The sequence below is a fragment of the Rhinolophus sinicus genome, chromosome 17 (assembly GCF_057876585.1).
Source record: "Rhinolophus sinicus isolate RSI-liver-muscle chromosome 17, RSI-T2T, whole genome shotgun sequence".
Taxonomy (NCBI): domain Eukaryota; kingdom Metazoa; phylum Chordata; class Mammalia; order Chiroptera; family Rhinolophidae; genus Rhinolophus; species Rhinolophus sinicus.
In genome coordinates this window covers 44,273,305-44,291,932 of record NC_142517.1, presented here as the reverse complement: position 1 = coordinate 44,291,932, position 18,628 = coordinate 44,273,305, and the positions used below count along the sequence as shown (strand labels likewise).

Below are 18,628 nucleotides of genomic sequence, written 5' to 3'. Positions count from 1 at the left end.
TCCTTTCTACCTCCTGTGCTGAGTTGGCTATAGCTTTACTTTGGCATTGTCAAGGTTGATCACATTTTGTTTATTCTATAATTAAATTAAATTTTCCATGCTTTATTTGCAGGTTGATTCCAGTTGTTGAAAATGGACATTCGGCTTTTGCATAAATATCAGTAGGGAAATACTGTTCACTATAGAGCTGTTTTCTTATCTCTGTTTCCAATGTCATGATTCTGTTAAACAAAAGCTTTCCTAGGCAAAAACTTTTCTGAAAGAAAGGGTTTATTGAGACACATGCTCGCCAGGAAAAGGACCACGTCCTGCAGCATGCAGGCTAAACCACCAGCAGCAGGGCTAGGTGGAGGAGACAATATGTCCCCCATCCTGAGACTGATGGAACTCTTTTATACAGTGAGTTTGGGGAAGACAGATATAATTTGTTTTGAAAGAATTTACATTGGTAATAGGTAAATGGGGTGGGATAAGGTAAATGGGGTGGGATAAGGTAAAGTGGGGCTAGTTCTGGGATAGGTGCATGGTCCATAACGAAGAAGTGATTGTTCTTTTTGGATTGGGGGTGGGCATCAGTTTGGAAAGTTCTTGTCTAAGCAAGAAGTGGAGGCACCTGGTATAGTTGGTGGTGCCTGGCTTTTCTCTTTAGATAAGTGTGGAAATAGCCACCTGGAAGTTAATTCAAAGTTTCAACGTACATTCAGAAATGTAAGTCACCTTTTGTGGGTTTTGGCCCACAGCTGTTAGCTGGTTAACCCATCTGTCTCTTCCTTTCATCCTCTGGCCTGCTGTAATTTAATATAGGACATCTCAGAATTTTTTTCTTGTCAATTCAATGCTACTCAAAAGAGAAGTTAAAATGGGTAACCCTTTCATGAATGGCAGCAATTGCTCAAAATCAGGCCCATTTTAGTTTGCTTCATATGTGGAGTATAACTTTGAAATAGACTTTTGTGTTTCCTTGAGTTTCTGACACTTTTGTTTAAAATAGAAGAATCTTACACCTTTTTAAAAAAAAAAACATCTAGTAACTTCTAAATCTTTCTTTTTATTGCTTATAATCCATTTCACTTATCATCATGAAGCCCACTGACTCCTTTTTCTAATTTGGACTAGTTGTTTCACATTTGGATCATGACTTAATTGTGTAGCCTTTTGTATTTCCTAGAGTTTTTCATTGCCTTTCTTCTTTTCTTTTTCTTACATTATGTGTCACTATCATATCCTGACTTTTCCCTTCAAACTCTCAATCACACTTATTGTGTGGAATCCCCCTTTTATCATCAGTTCTTCCACTTGCTCCATTTTCAACTGGTCGCCGTCTGGGTTTGCTGCACGCTCTCAGTTTTGGACTTTTCTTCGTTGTTCTTTCGCTTGGGCTAGTATACTCTAGTATACATATTTTCTTTTTTTTTCTAAAAATAATCTTATTTGCATGCATCTTCACATTACTTGAAGGAAGAATAAATATAAATGTATGTCACAACACATCTCCCTCTTTAGTGAGGGGGTAATGGGAAATAAATTTTTCTTAGCCTCTGTATGTCTAAAAATGTTTGCATTGTGCCGTCATATTTGACAGTTTTATGGGTGACTGACTTTAATTTTGTTTTTTTGTGTTTTGTTTTTTTCCCCCTGAAAGCTTTTGGTTTCTCCTTTTTATCCTTGATATCTGAAATTTCACAATGATGGATGTGTCTAGGTCTGGGTCTTTTTTCATTTGTCCTTTCAATTTGCATACTCCTGTTTCTCTTGAGCTCAGGGAAATTTTCTTTGACACTATTTCTTTGATAATATTGTTCTCATGTTTTTTCTCTCTGTTTTCTGGTAGTTCTATTAGCCCTGTGTTGGACCAGCTGGATGGATTCTTTATATTATTTACCTCTTCTCTCTTTTATCATTCCTTTATTTTAATTTCTGAGAGCTATTCTTGAATTTTAAATTGATTTTTAAAAAAAATTTTGACAATGATATCTTTAGTTTTTAAGGATCTCTTGATTTCTTATTGTTACTTTTTCTAGCATCTGTTTTTTTAGGATGTTAGCTAAGAACATGAAATCATGGACTTTGGGGTCAGACTGTTTAAACTGTAGTCTTACTACAAACTAGATATATGATAGTGGAAATATTTCCTAACTTCTCTGTGCCTCCAGAAGAAGACGATAAGAATGATTTAGCATGTATAAAACATTTAGAACATTCTGATACCTGAGCGAGTCCTTAATACTGCTGAGTTGTCCTGTCAGGCAGTGGAGCATGGTGATATGGGCTCTGGAACCAGATTGTCCCTAGCTCTGCCATTTACTTTTGAGTGTGAATTTTATTGACTTTTTAGCGTGAATCACTTTTAACTTACAAACTAGTTCTAAAAATAGTACAAAAAATTCCTGCAGGCACCTCACCCAGGTACCCACATGTTAATATTTTATATAACTGCATTGCAATGATCAGAATTAGGAAATTAACACTGGTAACAATATTATCTAATATACAGACTATTTATGTTTCGCCAGTTGTCTGCCAACTTTTTCTGGTTCCAGGATCTAATTCAGGATGAAATTTTGCATGTACTTGTTATCTCTCCTTTAATGTGGACAGTTTTAGGTTTTCTTTGCTTTTATGATCTGGTAATTTTTGAAGAGCTGTTTTGTAGAATGTCCCCATTTAGGTTTGTTTGATATTTTCTTATGATTAAATTCAGGTTATTTTTTATTTTAGTTTAGTTTTTGGCAAGAATACCGCAGAAGTTCACCACTCAGAGTCAGTTCTCTTTCCTTCACCATGTATTTGATCCCCTTTGCACACAATGTGCTATATAGATGTAATACATCTCTGTAACTTTACTAACAATTGTCACCCCAATAAACTTTAATTTAAAGAAAACCCAACAGCACAGAAGTCATATTGTGTCCTTCCCCAGTGCATCATATCGGGAAGGACATGATGTGAATACTTTGCATCATTGGTGCTGTTGACTTTGATCACGGGTTAAGGTCACGCCTGCCAGGGTTCTTCTTTGTAAAGTTGCCGTTTTTCTTCTTGTGCTTAGTAAGTATCATCTAGGGGGGTACTTAGAGACTATGTGGATGTTTTGTTTCTCATCATGTTTTTAGTCAGTGATTTTAGCATTCATTGATGATTCTTTCCTGCAGTGATTATTTACTGTGGTATTTGCCAAATGGTGATTTTTTTTTTTAATCATTCTTTCTACATTTATTAGTTGAAATTTTACTTTAAGGAAGATCTTTCTCTTTTTTTTTCTTTCCATCCATTCATTTACTTATATTCCTATGGATTCTTATTTTATTTTAGGGATATAATCTCTTACTATCATTATTTATTTTGATGTTTAAATTTACCCAGATTTGACGAGTATAAATCCCTTCAAGCTAGTGCTTGTGCCCTTTTGACATGTGCACACAGGTTTTTTTTGGATACTTCCTTACTTTCTGCCAATATAAAACATTCTAGGATTTTCTTGCCCTTTCCTCATGCCAACCATTTCTTCAAGGAGCCAGACTTCTTTTATTGGGGAGTGGTATTTAGAAACCAAAGAGCCAGGTGTGCTCTTAGGTACTGGGTTGTCATTGTTTCCAGATGCTCTCAGTGTCAGAGCTAGTAATATACTCGTATGTATATGTACATATATATACATACACATTTACATATACATATACATGTACATGTACATATACTGAGAACTGAATTCAGGCTGTTCTTCCAATTTTGAGTTGCCAAGATAGTGTTCATTCTAACTAGCTTCTCTTTTCTTCATGTTTAGCTCCATTCTTTGATAGTGAGAAACCTAGGCTTTAGCTACAAAACACACACACTCTCACTCTGTCTTTCCACATAAAGTAGTTTAGGGATTTATAATCTATATCTCTGTGAAAAACAAACCTACTAACCAGAGGATAATATTTGTGTATTGTTCCTTTTGTCTTTAGCATTGCAGTATATAGTCAAAATATTTACTGTTTTACAAAGTTACTTAGGTTACAGAGGTGCTCCCTGCCAGGTTTCTCTTTTGTAAAGTTACCTGTGTGTCTGTGTGTGTGTGTGTGTGTGTGTGTAATAAATATGGGGTCGATGCTTTGAAACTATGTGAATAGTTTTTTCTCATTTCTCTCTTCATTGTGGTTATGTTATTTTTTCATACAGTTAGGTTTGTTTGTTTCTTTTTGTATTTCATTTTGGGTCCACCCCAGTCCTTGTTGGCTTTGCTTCTTTCTTCTAAAGTCTGTGAAATGTTAATACAGTCCTAAAAGTCAGACCTATACAGAACTGTATATTCAAAGCAGTGTCACGCCCCACTGTCCTTTGTCATCCATTTTTATTCCCCTATTATTTATGCATATTTACATGAGTTTACTCCCCTGTTTGATTATTTAATATTTTACTATATGGTTTGTCAGTTTTTAATGGCATCCCAGCTATTTTCTATTGCAAAATCAATGAGCTTTTTCTACTTTCCTCTTTCCTTTTTTTCTCATTTTTTGTTGCATTATTTCCATGGGTTATAGCATATAATATTTGAATGTTAATCTTTCAGCCTCATCTCCACCTTTTACTTGTTCATTGATGTATAATTTTATATACAGAGGGTGCCAAATAAAGTATACACATTTTAAGAAATGAAAAAAACTATTAAAATTGTAATAGTATATACCGATAACAAAAGATGAATACAAGTCACGTTTAACTTCTGCAGTTACAAGAGGTGCTCAAAGAGGTTACCATCAGCGTCTAGACACTTCTGATTATGGCGAACTACTGCTTGAGCAACACTGACCAAAGTGTCCACTTGTATACATTTTTTTGGCACCCTTCATGTATATATATACACACACATATATAAAATTATAGATCACCAAAATATGTGTGTGTGTATATATATATGTATATATATCATCAGTCCTTTTGCTGAAGTTTTCCCGGTCATTTCTTGGTTAAATCAAGCTCCAATAGATCCCTCAAGAAACACTTATGAGTACTGAATTCTTAAGTGTTTAAAATGTTTTTTATAGTCTTGACACTGGATTCAGGGATAGTTAACTAGGCATAAAATCCTTGCTTCACACTTTCATTAAGTTTTTAAAGAATGCCTCTCCATTATTGCTTTGTTTTGTATATTATAGATGCCATTCTGATTCTTTTGCCTTTGTAAGTTATTTGATCTTTTTGTCTGGAGACCTTAAATACTTGCCTTTGAGGTCTTAAAGCTTTAAAAAGATATACCCTAGATTTGATTGTTCTGGGTTGATTTTCTCAGGTATCTGGGATGCCTTTTCAATATTTAGATTCAGGTCTTCATTTACTTTTGGCCAATTTTAAACAATTTTGGACAATAATAGTTTCAAATATTAGTTCTGTGTCATTGTTTCCAGTTTTACATGTTATTCCTTCTTTACTTGTCTTCCATTTCCATTGCTTCCTCTCTGACCCTTTAAAATTTTTCCTTATATCACTTTTATTTTCTTGATTGCTTTTCTTTCTTCTATGTGTCTTATTACATTTTCATTTGAGTCTGTTATCCTTTGGCACTTGTACTTACTCCTCATTTTTGACAAGATTCTTTTTTTGCCCTGAGTTTGTTTAATTGCTCTTCTTTTCATTTCTCACTGTGGTTTGCCCATTTTTGGGGGTACATTTTGAATTCCTGATTCAAGGTGTTTTTTACGTTCCCAAATTCTTGTTTGAATATATTTAATTCAATTTGGAGGGTTTTCTTCTATTTCATGTTGGGTTTTATTGGTTTTGTTTTTTGTTGTTGTTGGGGAGAGGTGCGTTCATTTGCTGAGATGTGTTGATTTTTTTGGTAGTAACTTCATATAGACTTGATTAGTTTTCATCTGTTCATTTTGTGGATTTTGGGTAGCTTATGAGATTCTTAATTCATTGGAAAGTTTTTCTTCTTCCATCAATGCAGTAAAGTCCAGTTCTTTAATTTTTATTTTTTTTAATGGTCCGGGGAGGGTTTTGTATGTCTTCTGTTCTTTTTTGTTTTTTCTTGGTCTTGCGTGACACTAGCTTTTCCTGTTTTGCTTCTTGTTCCCCTTCGACCTCCTAGTTGCCAAAGGATGCCTCTCCTTTTTTGCCCTTTTCTCCTCCAGAAGCCACTTTGAAGACAACCACTTCAGACTGTGTGTACATTCGAGCCCCTTTCCAGCAGTCAGTGATTGGATAATGCTTTAATTTAGGAAACCTAGGAGGCTTCCTTCTTCTGGTGGTGATTATCTAGTAGTTTTAGGTCTTCTGCTAGCCTCCTCTTCTCTCTTTCCGACAGTTTTTGTGAGACCACTCTTGTTTACTGTGAAGGATTATGGCAGGAGCATGAGTGATTGCTCAGTGGGGTTTGATATTTTGTGTTTTTCACCTACACTTATTTTGAAGTCTGGACATTCCGTGGTGTCTAGTTCTGTGGAAGGCATGATATGTGTGTAGTTTTATTTGTTTTTCTTATTGTTCTGTATTGTTTGTAAGGGATATATGGGGAGATACAAATATTGGCAGCTGCTGCCCAACTCTCTGGAAGCTCTCGGGCAAGTTTTTAACCCTCCAAGCTTAGTTTCCTCATAGTAAAATGGAAATAATAATTATACCTACTTGATAGAGGTTTCATGAAGCTTAAGTGGGATACTATTTATGAATTGTTTAGAACACTGTCAGTCACATAGTGCTCAAACATTGTTAGTTGTCATTATTACCGTTATGTGATGGATGCAATATCTGCTTGAATACTCCTGTAGATACTGCTTTGAAAATAAAATCCCTGCTATTATCTAACGTGGACCCGTCCCATAGTACTGTGTACCCCATCTTCTGCCTTTCCGTGGACTGTGCTCCTGTAGCCATGCTGTAGCTTCTGCATCCTCTGTTCTTTTTTTTAGTGACTTCTTCCTGTTGTCATGCAAAGTCGGCTAAGTAAAACCCATCTTAAAACAAATCTTTCACTGGCCCATTTCCCCCTCTAACTCTATACCCTTTTTCTCTTCTCCTTGTCATAGAACTTTTCTAAAAAGTTGCCTATACTAATTGTCTCCATTGTCACATCTCTCATTCTCTCCTTAAGCCACTCCATGTACCTGTCATCCCCCCTACTCCACTGAAATAGTTCTTACCAAAGTTACTCTTAACCTCTATCTTTTACAATCCAACCGTTACTTCTGTGTCCTTACCCCACAGTAGCACTTGACCTGGTAAACACCTCCCTTTTTTGTTATTGTTGTTTTAAATTATTATGAAATCCTTCAAACCTAAGAGTACTGAAAATAATATAATGAGCATGTGTATTTGCCATCTAGTTTTAAGAGTGAAAATTATCAATTCAGTTGAAGTCGCCGGTCTCCCTTCCCAATTGTATCCCTTCCTATGCTCCCAGGTGTAGGCACTATAGTGAATTGGTATTTATTTTTCCCATATTTGTTTTGTACTTTTGCTACATATATGTTTTCTTATATAATATGTAGTGGTGTCTCATGTTTTAAACCTCCATATTCAAACGATTATTCTTAAATATCTTCTGCAACTCGTGCTTTTTATTCAACATTTTGTTATGAGAATCATTCTGTTGCCTTGCGTGATCCTAGGCTGTTTGTTTTCACTACTGTAAATAGTGTTCCATTGTATGACTGGCTACAATTTATCCATTATCTTCTAAATGGATACTTAAGTTGTTTCCACTTTTCAGCTGTTACAGTCCTTTTAGGAATGTTCTTATAGGTATCTCCTTAGATGTGTTTCTGGTAAAGCCTAGAAGTAGGGTTTCTGGGTTATAATGTATCTAACTGGACCCTTCTTTTACAACAACTTGTTCTAGGCTTCTGTGATACTATACTTGTCTGGTTTTCCTATTCCTTCATAGGCCAGGCATTCTCTATCTAATTTTCTGGATCCTCGTTCTCTACCACAGTCTACATTTTAGTGTCCTAGGTTTTGTCTTTGGCTTTTTTCTCTATCTTCCCAACTGCCAGCTTTGATTTACTTTAATTTATCCCCATTCTGATCTTCAGCGAATACAATCCAGTCGTCCCACTGCTGTGCTTCAAGTCCTTCAGAGGCCATCTGCTGCCTCTAAAGTTCAAGTTCTGGTGATGGACAAAACCATGAAGGATTAGCCCCCATGCGTCTCACCTCCTCCCGCTTCTCCAAAGGATCCTGAAGACCATCTCTCCCGCAGGCTGGGCCTTTGTGCAGACTGTTTGCTCTATCCCCAGTTTTCTTTCCCCTGGCTCCTTAACTGCCTGGTACACTTTTGCTCATTTTAAAAGATGACTCAAAAATGCCCCCTTTTCAGGGCAGCCTTCCAGGACACAGTCAGGCAGAAGTAAGAAATTCCTGCTTGGTGTTCTAGCAGTTTATCTATCTCCATTATAGCACTCGATTCATTTATCCAACACATATTTACTGATGGCCTGCAATATGCTAGAAACTGTTCTAAACGTTGGGGATTGGAACAGTAAACAAGACCAGCAAGGTTCTTATTTTCAAAGAGTCTATATTCCAGAGGGTAGGAAAGGGAAAGAAACAGGTAACCAAATAATATTTTCAATAGTGGTAAGTGGTAACGAGATAGAACGTAAAGGCACACAATGTAGTTATGGTGGAGAGCGTGTGTGGGACGAGTAGGTGGAGATGGGCGTGACACTTCAGATTGCATGGGTGCTGTTTGAGTTGAGACCTGAAAGTTAAGAAGGAACCCTCTTGCAGCCACCTGAAAGACTATTCTAGCCAGAAGCAACAGCAAGTACAAAGTGAGCTGGAGTGAGTTTGGCATGTTTAAGGAACGGAAAGGCCAGTGAGGCAGGAGCCTAATGAGCCGGGGAGAGGGATGCTACATGAAGTAAAATCCGAGAAGTGGACAGGGCCAGGTCAAGTAGGGCCTTCTAGGAAAGATTTGTCGATTTTAAGTCTGTGGGAAAGCATTGGAAGACTTTATGTGAGAGAATGACACGGTCTGATTTATGTCTAGAATTCTCACTCTGGCTGATATGAGGAGAATTATAGGACACGAGTGAGAGCAGAGACCAGTTAGGAGTTGTTGCTCTAAGTGGAAAATGTTGGTGGCTTAGATTACTGTGATGTTTGTAATGTCCATGGAAAGAAGTAGAGTGACTTAGGTTGCGTTTTGGAGGTAGGCTTACAGGACATGCTGATGGATTAGATGTGTCGGTTTTAAGGAGGGATGGAGTCAAGAAAAGGACTCCTTGGCTTTTCTTGAGTAACTGGGTGTCATTTACTGACGTGTGGATGACTAGTGGTGGTGGCTATGATGAGAAACTTCTGTGGGGGAGGAATCAAGAGTTACGTTTTAGATATTTCCAGTTGGATATGTCTCTTAAGACTGCAAAGTGTATGTGGCAGGAAGGCAGTTGGATAGATCGCTCCGAAGGTCAGGGGTGGGCTTAGACTGTTGTAACAAATTACCAGAGACTGGGTGCCTTACACAATGAACAATTGTTTCTACAAGTTCTGGAGGCTGGAAGTCTGATATCCGGGTGCATCGTTCAGTTCTGCTGAGGACCCTCTTCCAGACTGCAGACAGCTGCTTCCTCTTATATTGTCACATGGTGGAAAAGGAGTGAGGGGTACGGACGTCTGGCCTCTTCATAAAAGGGCCCTAATTAGGCTTCACCCTCAAGACCTCATCACCTCCTAAAGGCCTCACCTCCGAAGACCATCATATTGGGATTAGATTGCAGCGTACGATTTTTGGTGGGACACAAATGTTCAGTCTACCCCTGACAGGGACGGATGTAGATAATTTGGGGAGTCATCAACTTATCGATTATATTTTAAAGCTATGAGCCTGGCTAAAATAACTCAGAGTCTGAGTGTAGATGGAGAGAGGAGAGAGCTGAGGGTAGCGCTTTGGACACCACAACCTTTAGAGAATGAGAGGTAGAGGTGTGAGAGGGAGACATGGAAGACAGTAGAAGGAAGGGAGTATCAATTGTGTCATGCTGCTCAGAGTCAGATTGTGATGAAGGCACAGACGTGACTGTGACCGACTGTGACCCTGGATTTGACTCCCTGGAGGTCACTGTGACCTTGGTGAGAGTGCCTGTAGGGCATTCCAGTGGTCAGAAGGCGGGACTTACCTCATTACTTTAATTAACTGCTTATGTGTCTCTGTCCTGGAAAGCCTGTGCCAGTCCTATTTATTTTTAGGGCTTCCCATCTACATAGTAGATGGTGAATAAATGTTTACCTATGGGTTTGAATTTTACAGTGCAGTTTAAGGAATAATATACTGTTTTACCCTCATTTAGAATGCTTTTAGACCATGGAGCCTTCCCACCAATTTGTAGTTCAAGGAGGATAGTTGTGAATAATGACTTAAAAGAAAACACAAGAAGAGAGGCAAATCCATTTTAACAGAGGTTCACAGTGCGTCCTGAGGCCCTCATGCTGTGTGAAACGGCCTTGCTTCAGACTCCGCAGGCCCGCCTCAGGCTCTGGCTCCACCACTTGGCCTCCCTCAAGGTGCTGGCAGCCAGTACCAAGCCCTCCCCCCCCTCTCTGGGTCACACTTCCTCAGCTGTCATATGTGGATAATGTTAACAAATCCCTCTTATAGGATTTGCGTGAGCAGCAAATGAGCTAATGCACAGAGTAAGAAGATACTCTGTAAGTGCTATTTTTTTGTGTGTAAAAATAATTGGATTATCCATTGTAGATTAGATCAGAGTGTCTATGAGATTCATATTTAGGCAGTGGCATATGAATGGCAACAAGTAGGGGGAGGACACAGATCACTGGAAAAATGTGATACTTTTCCAGAAATATGTAGGAAATCAATTCTTTTGGCTTTGTTCCCTTGTCTTTCTCGGATAAATATAATCCTTCTGTTAGAACTGAAGAGTACAGTCTCTTTAAAATCAAGTAATCAGATCTAGCTGGTGGTCTATTTACCCCAGTATTGCATCTACCTGAAAGAATAAAATGTAGTGCTTTTTTTTTTTTCTTTTCTCTATTTTTTTTTTTAAATTAGTATATTAGCTCGACAAATTTTCTCCATGGTGATTACCTATTTCATCTTACTTCTAGGGTAAAAATCATGGTAAGAAACTCCGAAATTACTATGCAGCCAACAGCTGTCCTCCTCCAGCCAGAATGAGCAACGCGGTGGAATCTGTGGCTACTCCGGCTGCCCCAGTCCCTGCGCAGGTGAGACACGCGTCACGGGGGCAGCAGTCCTGTGCACACATGGTCACAGATGACCTTTGTGAGAGTGCCCATCAAGGCCCAGGTGGGCAGAAAGTCTTGAAAGGTCCCACTTGGCACTTTTAACTCTGAACTGTAGTGCTGGGTTCAATGCATGCCCACATCCATGAGCATGGAGATGGCTCATTGGCTTTGGTTGTGATGCATGATGAAACAAATACTGTTTCATGAGTCTTTTCTCTATGCATTTCTCAAAATTCTGTGTTAAATGACCCTGAAGATCTAGGTTAAGGTAGAATAAAAACCAACTAACCCTGAGTAGAGAGAGATTTTAAAACATTTATCTTTGCAGTTTATACCTTCCAGCAAGATCAGTCTCTTGAGATTGCCAACCCCCCCCCCCCCCCCCACCACCACCACCACCACTCCAACCAACTGCTTTTTTTAACCTCTGTGCAGAGAGCCCATGTAAACTCCTTCTGGTTGAGAGCAGAGTTCCTTTCACTCTTTGGAAGATTCAGCACGTCTTTCATGCAAGATATTCCTATACTTTATGACTCTGAAATATGGGTTCTACTCCTTAATCTGTCTCTGAACTACTATTTGTCCATGGAACAGTACAGTAGTCGTAATAACTGCTGGCGTGCTTACCATGCCAAGCACTGTGCTAAGCACTTTCCATACATTATTTCATTCAGGGCTGGGACGAGGGTGCACTCGCCTTGAGTACAAAATTTAACGGAGAGACAAAAAACTCAGTCGTCAAAATAAATATTTTAAAAAATCGAAATTAATGTAAAAAATAAAATCAATGGTTAATAAAAGGTCAAAAACTCGAAGACAGGATAAGTGTTCCTGATTTTCTTTTCGCCTTAGCTTACAATGTGGGTTGGCATGGCACTGTTACAGGTCCTGTCTTTATTTAAAATTTTGAAATTATGTTCCTCATTGATTTTTTTTGCATTAGGTTTGATTTGTAAAAATATTCCATTGAAGTGTTATTTATCTTGATTGCTGAGTTGTTTTGGTACTCTCTCCAATTTTGTGCCCGTGGCAAGTGCCTGCCTTGCCTCCTTCTCGTCCTGGACCCTGACTTCATGTCATGCTTGCAATAACTTACAGGTACTACTTTCACCTCTTAGGACTCAAAGTGTAACCCATGGGGCCAGCAACACAGGTCTCACCTAGAAGTTTATTAGAAGCTCAGGTGAGCTAAGTAACTTGTCCACGGAGTTACAAGTTTTGTAAAGTGGTGGTGCAAGAATCATTTTTGGACTTCAGACCTCTACTGCTAACCACTAAGAGATTATTTTACTTTTCTGAATGTCGGTGTTCCAGTACTTACAGATAGCAATACCAGCTATTCCTCCATCCTCATGAATTCTTGGGGGTAAATGAGATACGTTAAAAACAGAATCAGAGGAAAGGAAAATTCCCAGAGAGACCTTCAGGTGGTGTCGTTATCACATTCCTGATTCCTGAAGGCTGCTCTAGAACAGAATGGCGTCTTCCTCTTGGGGACCAGCTCCCCCTCCCTAGCAAACAGCCTTCACTTGCTTTCATTGCATAGCCCTTGGTGATTTTTGAAGACAGCTATCCTGTCCTCAGAAAAATCTTTCTTTCTGGGTGAAACAGTGTTATTTCCTTCAGCTGGTCCTGATCAGTTATGCTTTCCAGATTCTTGTATAGGTATTGTCCTCCAGACAAAATCTAGTATGTCATTTTACTATCTTCTAGGCACTGTGTTAGATTTCCCGTAACTCATTATTTCCTAACCTGAATACAATTGTCTGGATCTTCTGATTATTTTCCCCTAATTATATCATATCTGTAGCTAATTTGTAGACTCTTTGAGGGCAAGGGCTCATTTTTTAGTAGATGTCTGTATATAGCTTCTGCATTAAATAGCGAACCCTATAAACAGTAGGCATTCAGTAAATACTTGTTGATGGAGTCTGAGCAGACTTTACTTTTTCTGGTAATGTGATTTTTTCAGGCCTTAACTATACTACCCTAAATCTTCCATGCTGGGTTTTTAAACTTTTTTTTAAAAAAAAATTCATCAGTGGAAATAGCAATGAGCCATTCATCAGTGGCACATTGGTGATTATCATGCAAAACCATGATTAGGTGTCTTATAACCTTTTTTTTTTTTTTTCTGGAATGAATTATTTCCTTTCCTTATAAAACTGAGTGTTTGTGGTCATGCCATAACTTTTGGTTCCTTTTCAACTCTTAAAAGGAACTTTGAGGAGAAGGAGGGAGTAAGATCCAGAGCTTTTTTAACCTTGTTTCTTGTGTCTTTGACGTCAGGTGGGCCCCTTTAAGCCGGGAGGCCGAGTGATCCTGGCCACAGAGAACGATTACTGTAAGCTCTGTGATGCCTCCTTTAGTTCTCCGGCCGTGGCTCAGGCTCACTATCAAGGGAAGAATCACGCCAAGAGACTGCGGCTGGCGGAAGCTCAGAGTAACTCATTCTCGTAGGTATTGCCGTTTTCTCTGAGGCCACAGTGTTGTGTGAGACTGTCTGTCTTCAGAGAGAAAGAGTTGAAAGGGATCCCTGTTTAGAAGTCTCACTCTTGAAAAATTTCTTTTCTCCAGGGAATCCTCAGAGTCCGGTCAACGGCGGACCCGGAAAGAAGGGAATGAATATAAGATGATGCCTAATAGGAGAAATATGTATACAGTGCAGAATAATTCAGGTATCCTGTGGCTTTCCACATACCTTGGCTACATTCCACAAGTGGTTTCCTTTATTTTTCTTTCTTTTAATGGTAATAGATAGCCCTGAGAATTTGGAGTTAGCTATTGTTTTGTTTGGTCTTTTCAAACTGGTGCTTATTTCAGGTCTGATTTATTTATTTATTATTCATTTATTTATTTACTATTTAGGATATTGTTTATTTTGATTTTAAACTATAGTTTATGTTTTAAGGTCTCTTATCATGGTCCCTTTATATTTCTTCTGGTGTTTGCCATCTGAGAAATGTAAAATGCATTATGAAAATAGGTTATTTGGTTTAAAGTTGCACCATGTTAAATCTCCATTTATTGGGGAAAATAAAAAATATTATAGCAATGGTGTTTAACCAGGGTAGTGAATTAGAATTACCTGGGGAGGTTTTTACAAAATGCGCATGCCTGCACTATGACTTAGAGATTTTCAATTAGTAAATTTGGAGTAGGACTCAGACATATGTGTGCTTTGAAAATGCTTCCTCAGTGATTCTGATGTAGGCTACCTTTAGTTCACAAGTACTAGTTTATAGGAATGTTTTCTGCATATTTTGATTATTTGCAGTAGGGAAAATAGGACTGAGAAGTCCCTCATCCTCTCCCTACCCCAGCCTCCAATGAATACACATACCAGCACAGCTCATCTATGTGAGCAGTAAAAATTAACGTTAATTGGAAAGGTAAGAGAAACATAGAAAAAAAGGAATATAGAAAACACAATGTAATATGTGCTTTTTAAAAAATAAAAGTCTAAACATATATTAGTAATTACGATGAATGTAAGTTTACTAAAGTTCCAGTTAAAGGAAAAGGAATATAAGATTAGATTACAAAAAACTTAGCTGAAATGAAGGAAGCTGAGATATCTGTATCAATGTTAGATAAAATATACTTTAGGACAGAAGGCAGTTTAGATTGTTTTCTGACCAGAGTACAATTAAATGAGTGGTCAATAACAAAAATATAAAAACACAAAATTTTCTTTTATTTTGAAATTTAAAAACACTTCTAAATAACTCACAGGTCAAAGAAGAAATCATATTGGATATTAAAAATTCTTAAAACCAAACTGGAATAAAAATATATCAAATTTGTAGGATGCAATGAAAGTAATATTTTGAGAAAAGCCTTAAATTAAAAAGCTTAGTACAACTTAAGAAGTCAGTTATGTAAAAAGAAGGAAAGAAAATTATCAATAATTTTACCAACATTTTTGTATATGTCATTTCAATCTTTATGTATTACTTCCTTAAACTAGAAATGTGATTAAACTTTGTGATATTCTTGTTTCACTTAATAGCATATTATAAACATATTTTCATGTAATTAAAGAGTTTTCATTATTTTTAGTGACTGCATGGTTTTCCATTGCATTCATTTCCATAATTATTCAAATTGTACTTTTGGATCTCTCCTTTCCCCACATCTACCCCCCACCCCAAAGCTTTTATAAATACTGATGAAATAAATGTCTTTGTTTATAAATCTCTATGCAAAAATTCTTAATATTTTCTTAGGATAATTCTTAGAAATAGAATTTTTAGATTAAAGAGTTAGCATAATTATAAAACTTTTCATATAACGCTTGGAAATTAAATTATTTGTTAAATTGTGTTCACTTTTCAGAGCAATTGTCATTTAGAATTTGGGTTTAGCTCTACAGTAACCTTTCTGACAATAGTTGGAGGAATCAGTTTAGCTTTTAGATTGAATGTGTATAAAATTGTAATTTAAAAAACCCATTAACTTCACTTTCATTTAAAATTAATAATATGTGAATTTCATAATTTTGATTTAGAAATGCAAATTACACTGAAAATTGATCAGACCATCGTCATTCACTTAGTGAATATTTTGAAGTGAATACATTACCTTTGTCTCTTGCTTTAGCAGGTCCGTATTTCAATCGCCGCTCTCGGCAGAGAATTCCGCGTGATCTAGCCATGTGCGTTACTCCAAGTGGCCAGTTTTACTGCTCAATGTGTAATGTTGGGGCTGGCGAAGAGATGGAATTCCGGCAGCATTTAGAGAGCAAGCAACATAAAAGCAAGGTGTCTGAACAGCGGTACAGGAATGAAATGGAGAATCTGGGCTATGTATAGTGATTGCTGTGTTCAGATAGAGCAGCTCGGCCTGCCTGTTGTTTGCCTTCTGTCAACACGCCCTGCTTTGTGGTCCTTTTGATCTGAGTACATTCCTCTGCTTAATGTTAATACGTGTAACCTGCAGTGGTACCATGAGGTGTCAAAACTGGGGAAGGAAAACAACGTGCTTCTTAGGTCATGATGTTTTTTCAGATCAGTTGTGCTGAGTTACTTAGAGTATGTGACCTATCTACCCCATGAGAAATCATTTTTTATCTTGACCAAGTTCTGGTCAATTAGTAGCCTGATCACTTAGAGCTTTAACTATTTAAACATTTCATCTTCTTTTGCAATTTTAGATTTGTGTACTGTTAAGTAAAGAATTTTATTGAGTTCTTACTTCAGAGCATAGTAAAAACATGTTAAGCAGAGATTTCAGTTTCCCAAGGCTTCTTTGGAACCACCACCTCAACTCAATGCCTTGTCTGTAGGATTTACTATTATAAACTGCATTAGGGTCTTTCCCAGGACATTTTCTCCTTTATCATGTCCTCCCATTACTGAAATGCAAGTGTTCTTGGATTCAAACACTTCCATTATGCTTGTAGACTTCCAAACAGTGAAGCTTCATTTCCAGTTACGGATTTCACACATTTAAATGTCCCCTTCGTCCCTGATCCCCTCTTGGTTGAATTAGTTTGTCTGATAAGCTCATTTCATTCTTCAGCTATGTCATGGGATTTCCAAACCCCACATTTGAATATCCAGTGAATTTAAGAGAGTTGTGATATTTTTTTAAAAGTATTTTTCAGCTGGTTTTAGAAAATGTAAAGATGTGTTTGATTTTTCAATTTAGAGTTACTTCATTGATAATAACTTGTACTTATATGATGGTCTAATCATAAGTTTAGATCTCTTGATATTTGGTTTGGCAGACTTTTTAGATGATAAACTGATTCTTACATTTTACTTACATTCTTCTCTGTCTTGCTAGTTTGTTGGCTGTCCTAAAAATACTACTACCTTACTGTTTCAAAAATAGAGAGGAATGAAAAAAGTTAATCAAATTTCAGTACATCATTTCCAGTAGAACAATACATTGATTTCATTCTTTGTAATTCAGCTTCCTTGAAGATAATAGAAGTACATTGTAGGTTACTTGGTATCTGATAATTACAACAGTATTATTATTTTTGTATTTTGTTTTTAAAATAAAGCTCTAGTATATGTCTAGATTAACTAATGGAGTATTCTATGAACTTTCATTAACCGTATTTTATCTACTTACTATATTTACATGGATAAGACTGGTGCTCATCCATACTTCTTTTGAAAGGCCATATAGAAGTTTATATAGAACAGTATCTTTGCACTAGAAGTGTCTTTGGATGCTTATATTATTAATTAAAAACAAAACAAAACTATTTTTTCTTGAGAATCCTATAGACAAAGAGATGGGGAAAAGGAAAATCATAATCATGATTCCTGTCCTTTAATACATCTAAACAATTTTTGAACAATCTAGACCCATATTTAAAATTCAGTTTTTTGATTAACCTCTGGTACAGTATCAAGTTATTCTTCTGTTGAAGTGGTGGTTTCTGAAAAGTAGAATTGTTTAGTAAATTTTTTTTCCCCAAGAGACAAAATCATGAAATAATGTTCTGTTGAGATTCTATCCAGACCTGTGACTTAGTGTAATAACCCTTTGTGCATTAATCTATAAAGTATAGTTGATTAGTTTTGAGCAATTTAGAGCTTATTTGATTGGTCAGTAGGTTATTCATTTTGCTGCCAGGACAATTTTTTGGTAGATTTTAAATATTACAGTGCTGGCCACTTGATTCTGTGATTATGTCAAAATTTCATTTTTCCTCTCCGTATGTGTATTTATATAGATATACATATACATATACATATACATACATACATATATAAAACCATATATATATATACACACACATATATACATACATATATATGTGTGTGTGTGTGTATATATATATATATATATATATATATATATGTGGTTTTATATGATACCACAGAGAAGATTTTATTGAACTTATTTAGATTGTGGATAAGAATTTACATTTTGTAAAAGTGACATTTGTCCTTTGCAAATAAAGTTGAAGGAAGAGTTTCCCTCATTTTCCCCACTTAACAATTTCATTATGTATACATGAAAAGCAGTGGATTTAAGGCCTTGATGTTTTGTTCTGGCCTTGAGTATTCAGGTTTCCAGTCTCCCAGTGCCCTTAATGGATATTATGAATGCATAAACGTATTTTCTTTTTTAAAAAAAGTTAGATTTATAGTGTTATTTCTTACTTGCTATATTTCTTTGCACTAAAAAAGAGCTATGTGTTTGTTTTATATGACACTTTAGATACCATATTGCCTACAGTAACTCAGATTGTTCCTTAATTTCCAAACTCTAGGAAGTTGATAAATAACTTCCATGAGTATTTATAGAGATTACATACACATAACCCCCACTCTCCTCCCCCCATAAATCTCTATGACAGTGGGTTGCGTTTGAGGCTTGTTACCTTGCAATATTCTGTGTTCCATAGGTGAAGCAAAGGGTGACAGAGGTTGTCAGAAAGGAAATGCCCAAATAAATACATCTCTGCATGGTA

The 18,628-nt window shown here is 36.8% G+C and overlaps 1 protein-coding gene across 5 annotated transcripts in view; it reads left to right on the top strand.

Moving 5' to 3' along the window:
- The window catches only part of ZMAT3 (zinc finger matrin-type 3), a 47,277-nt gene extending 30,052 nt beyond the window's left edge, over nucleotides 1-17,225 (top strand). For 4 of the 5 annotated variants that reach the window (XM_019752110.3, XM_088794110.1, XM_019752081.3 and 1 more), the window contains 4 exons: nucleotides 11,050-11,169; nucleotides 13,480-13,646; nucleotides 13,768-13,868; nucleotides 15,793-17,225. In XM_019752110.3, coding sequence (XP_019607669.1) covers nucleotides 11,050-11,169; nucleotides 13,480-13,646; nucleotides 13,768-13,868; nucleotides 15,793-16,004 — 600 coding nt within the window. In that variant the 3' untranslated portion in view covers nucleotides 16,005-17,225. The remainder of the gene's footprint in view (nucleotides 1-11,049; nucleotides 11,170-13,479; nucleotides 13,647-13,767; nucleotides 13,869-15,792) is intronic. The other variant, XM_074328275.2, reaches the window with a different exon arrangement.
- Nucleotides 17,226-18,628: the final 1,403 nt, after the last annotated feature.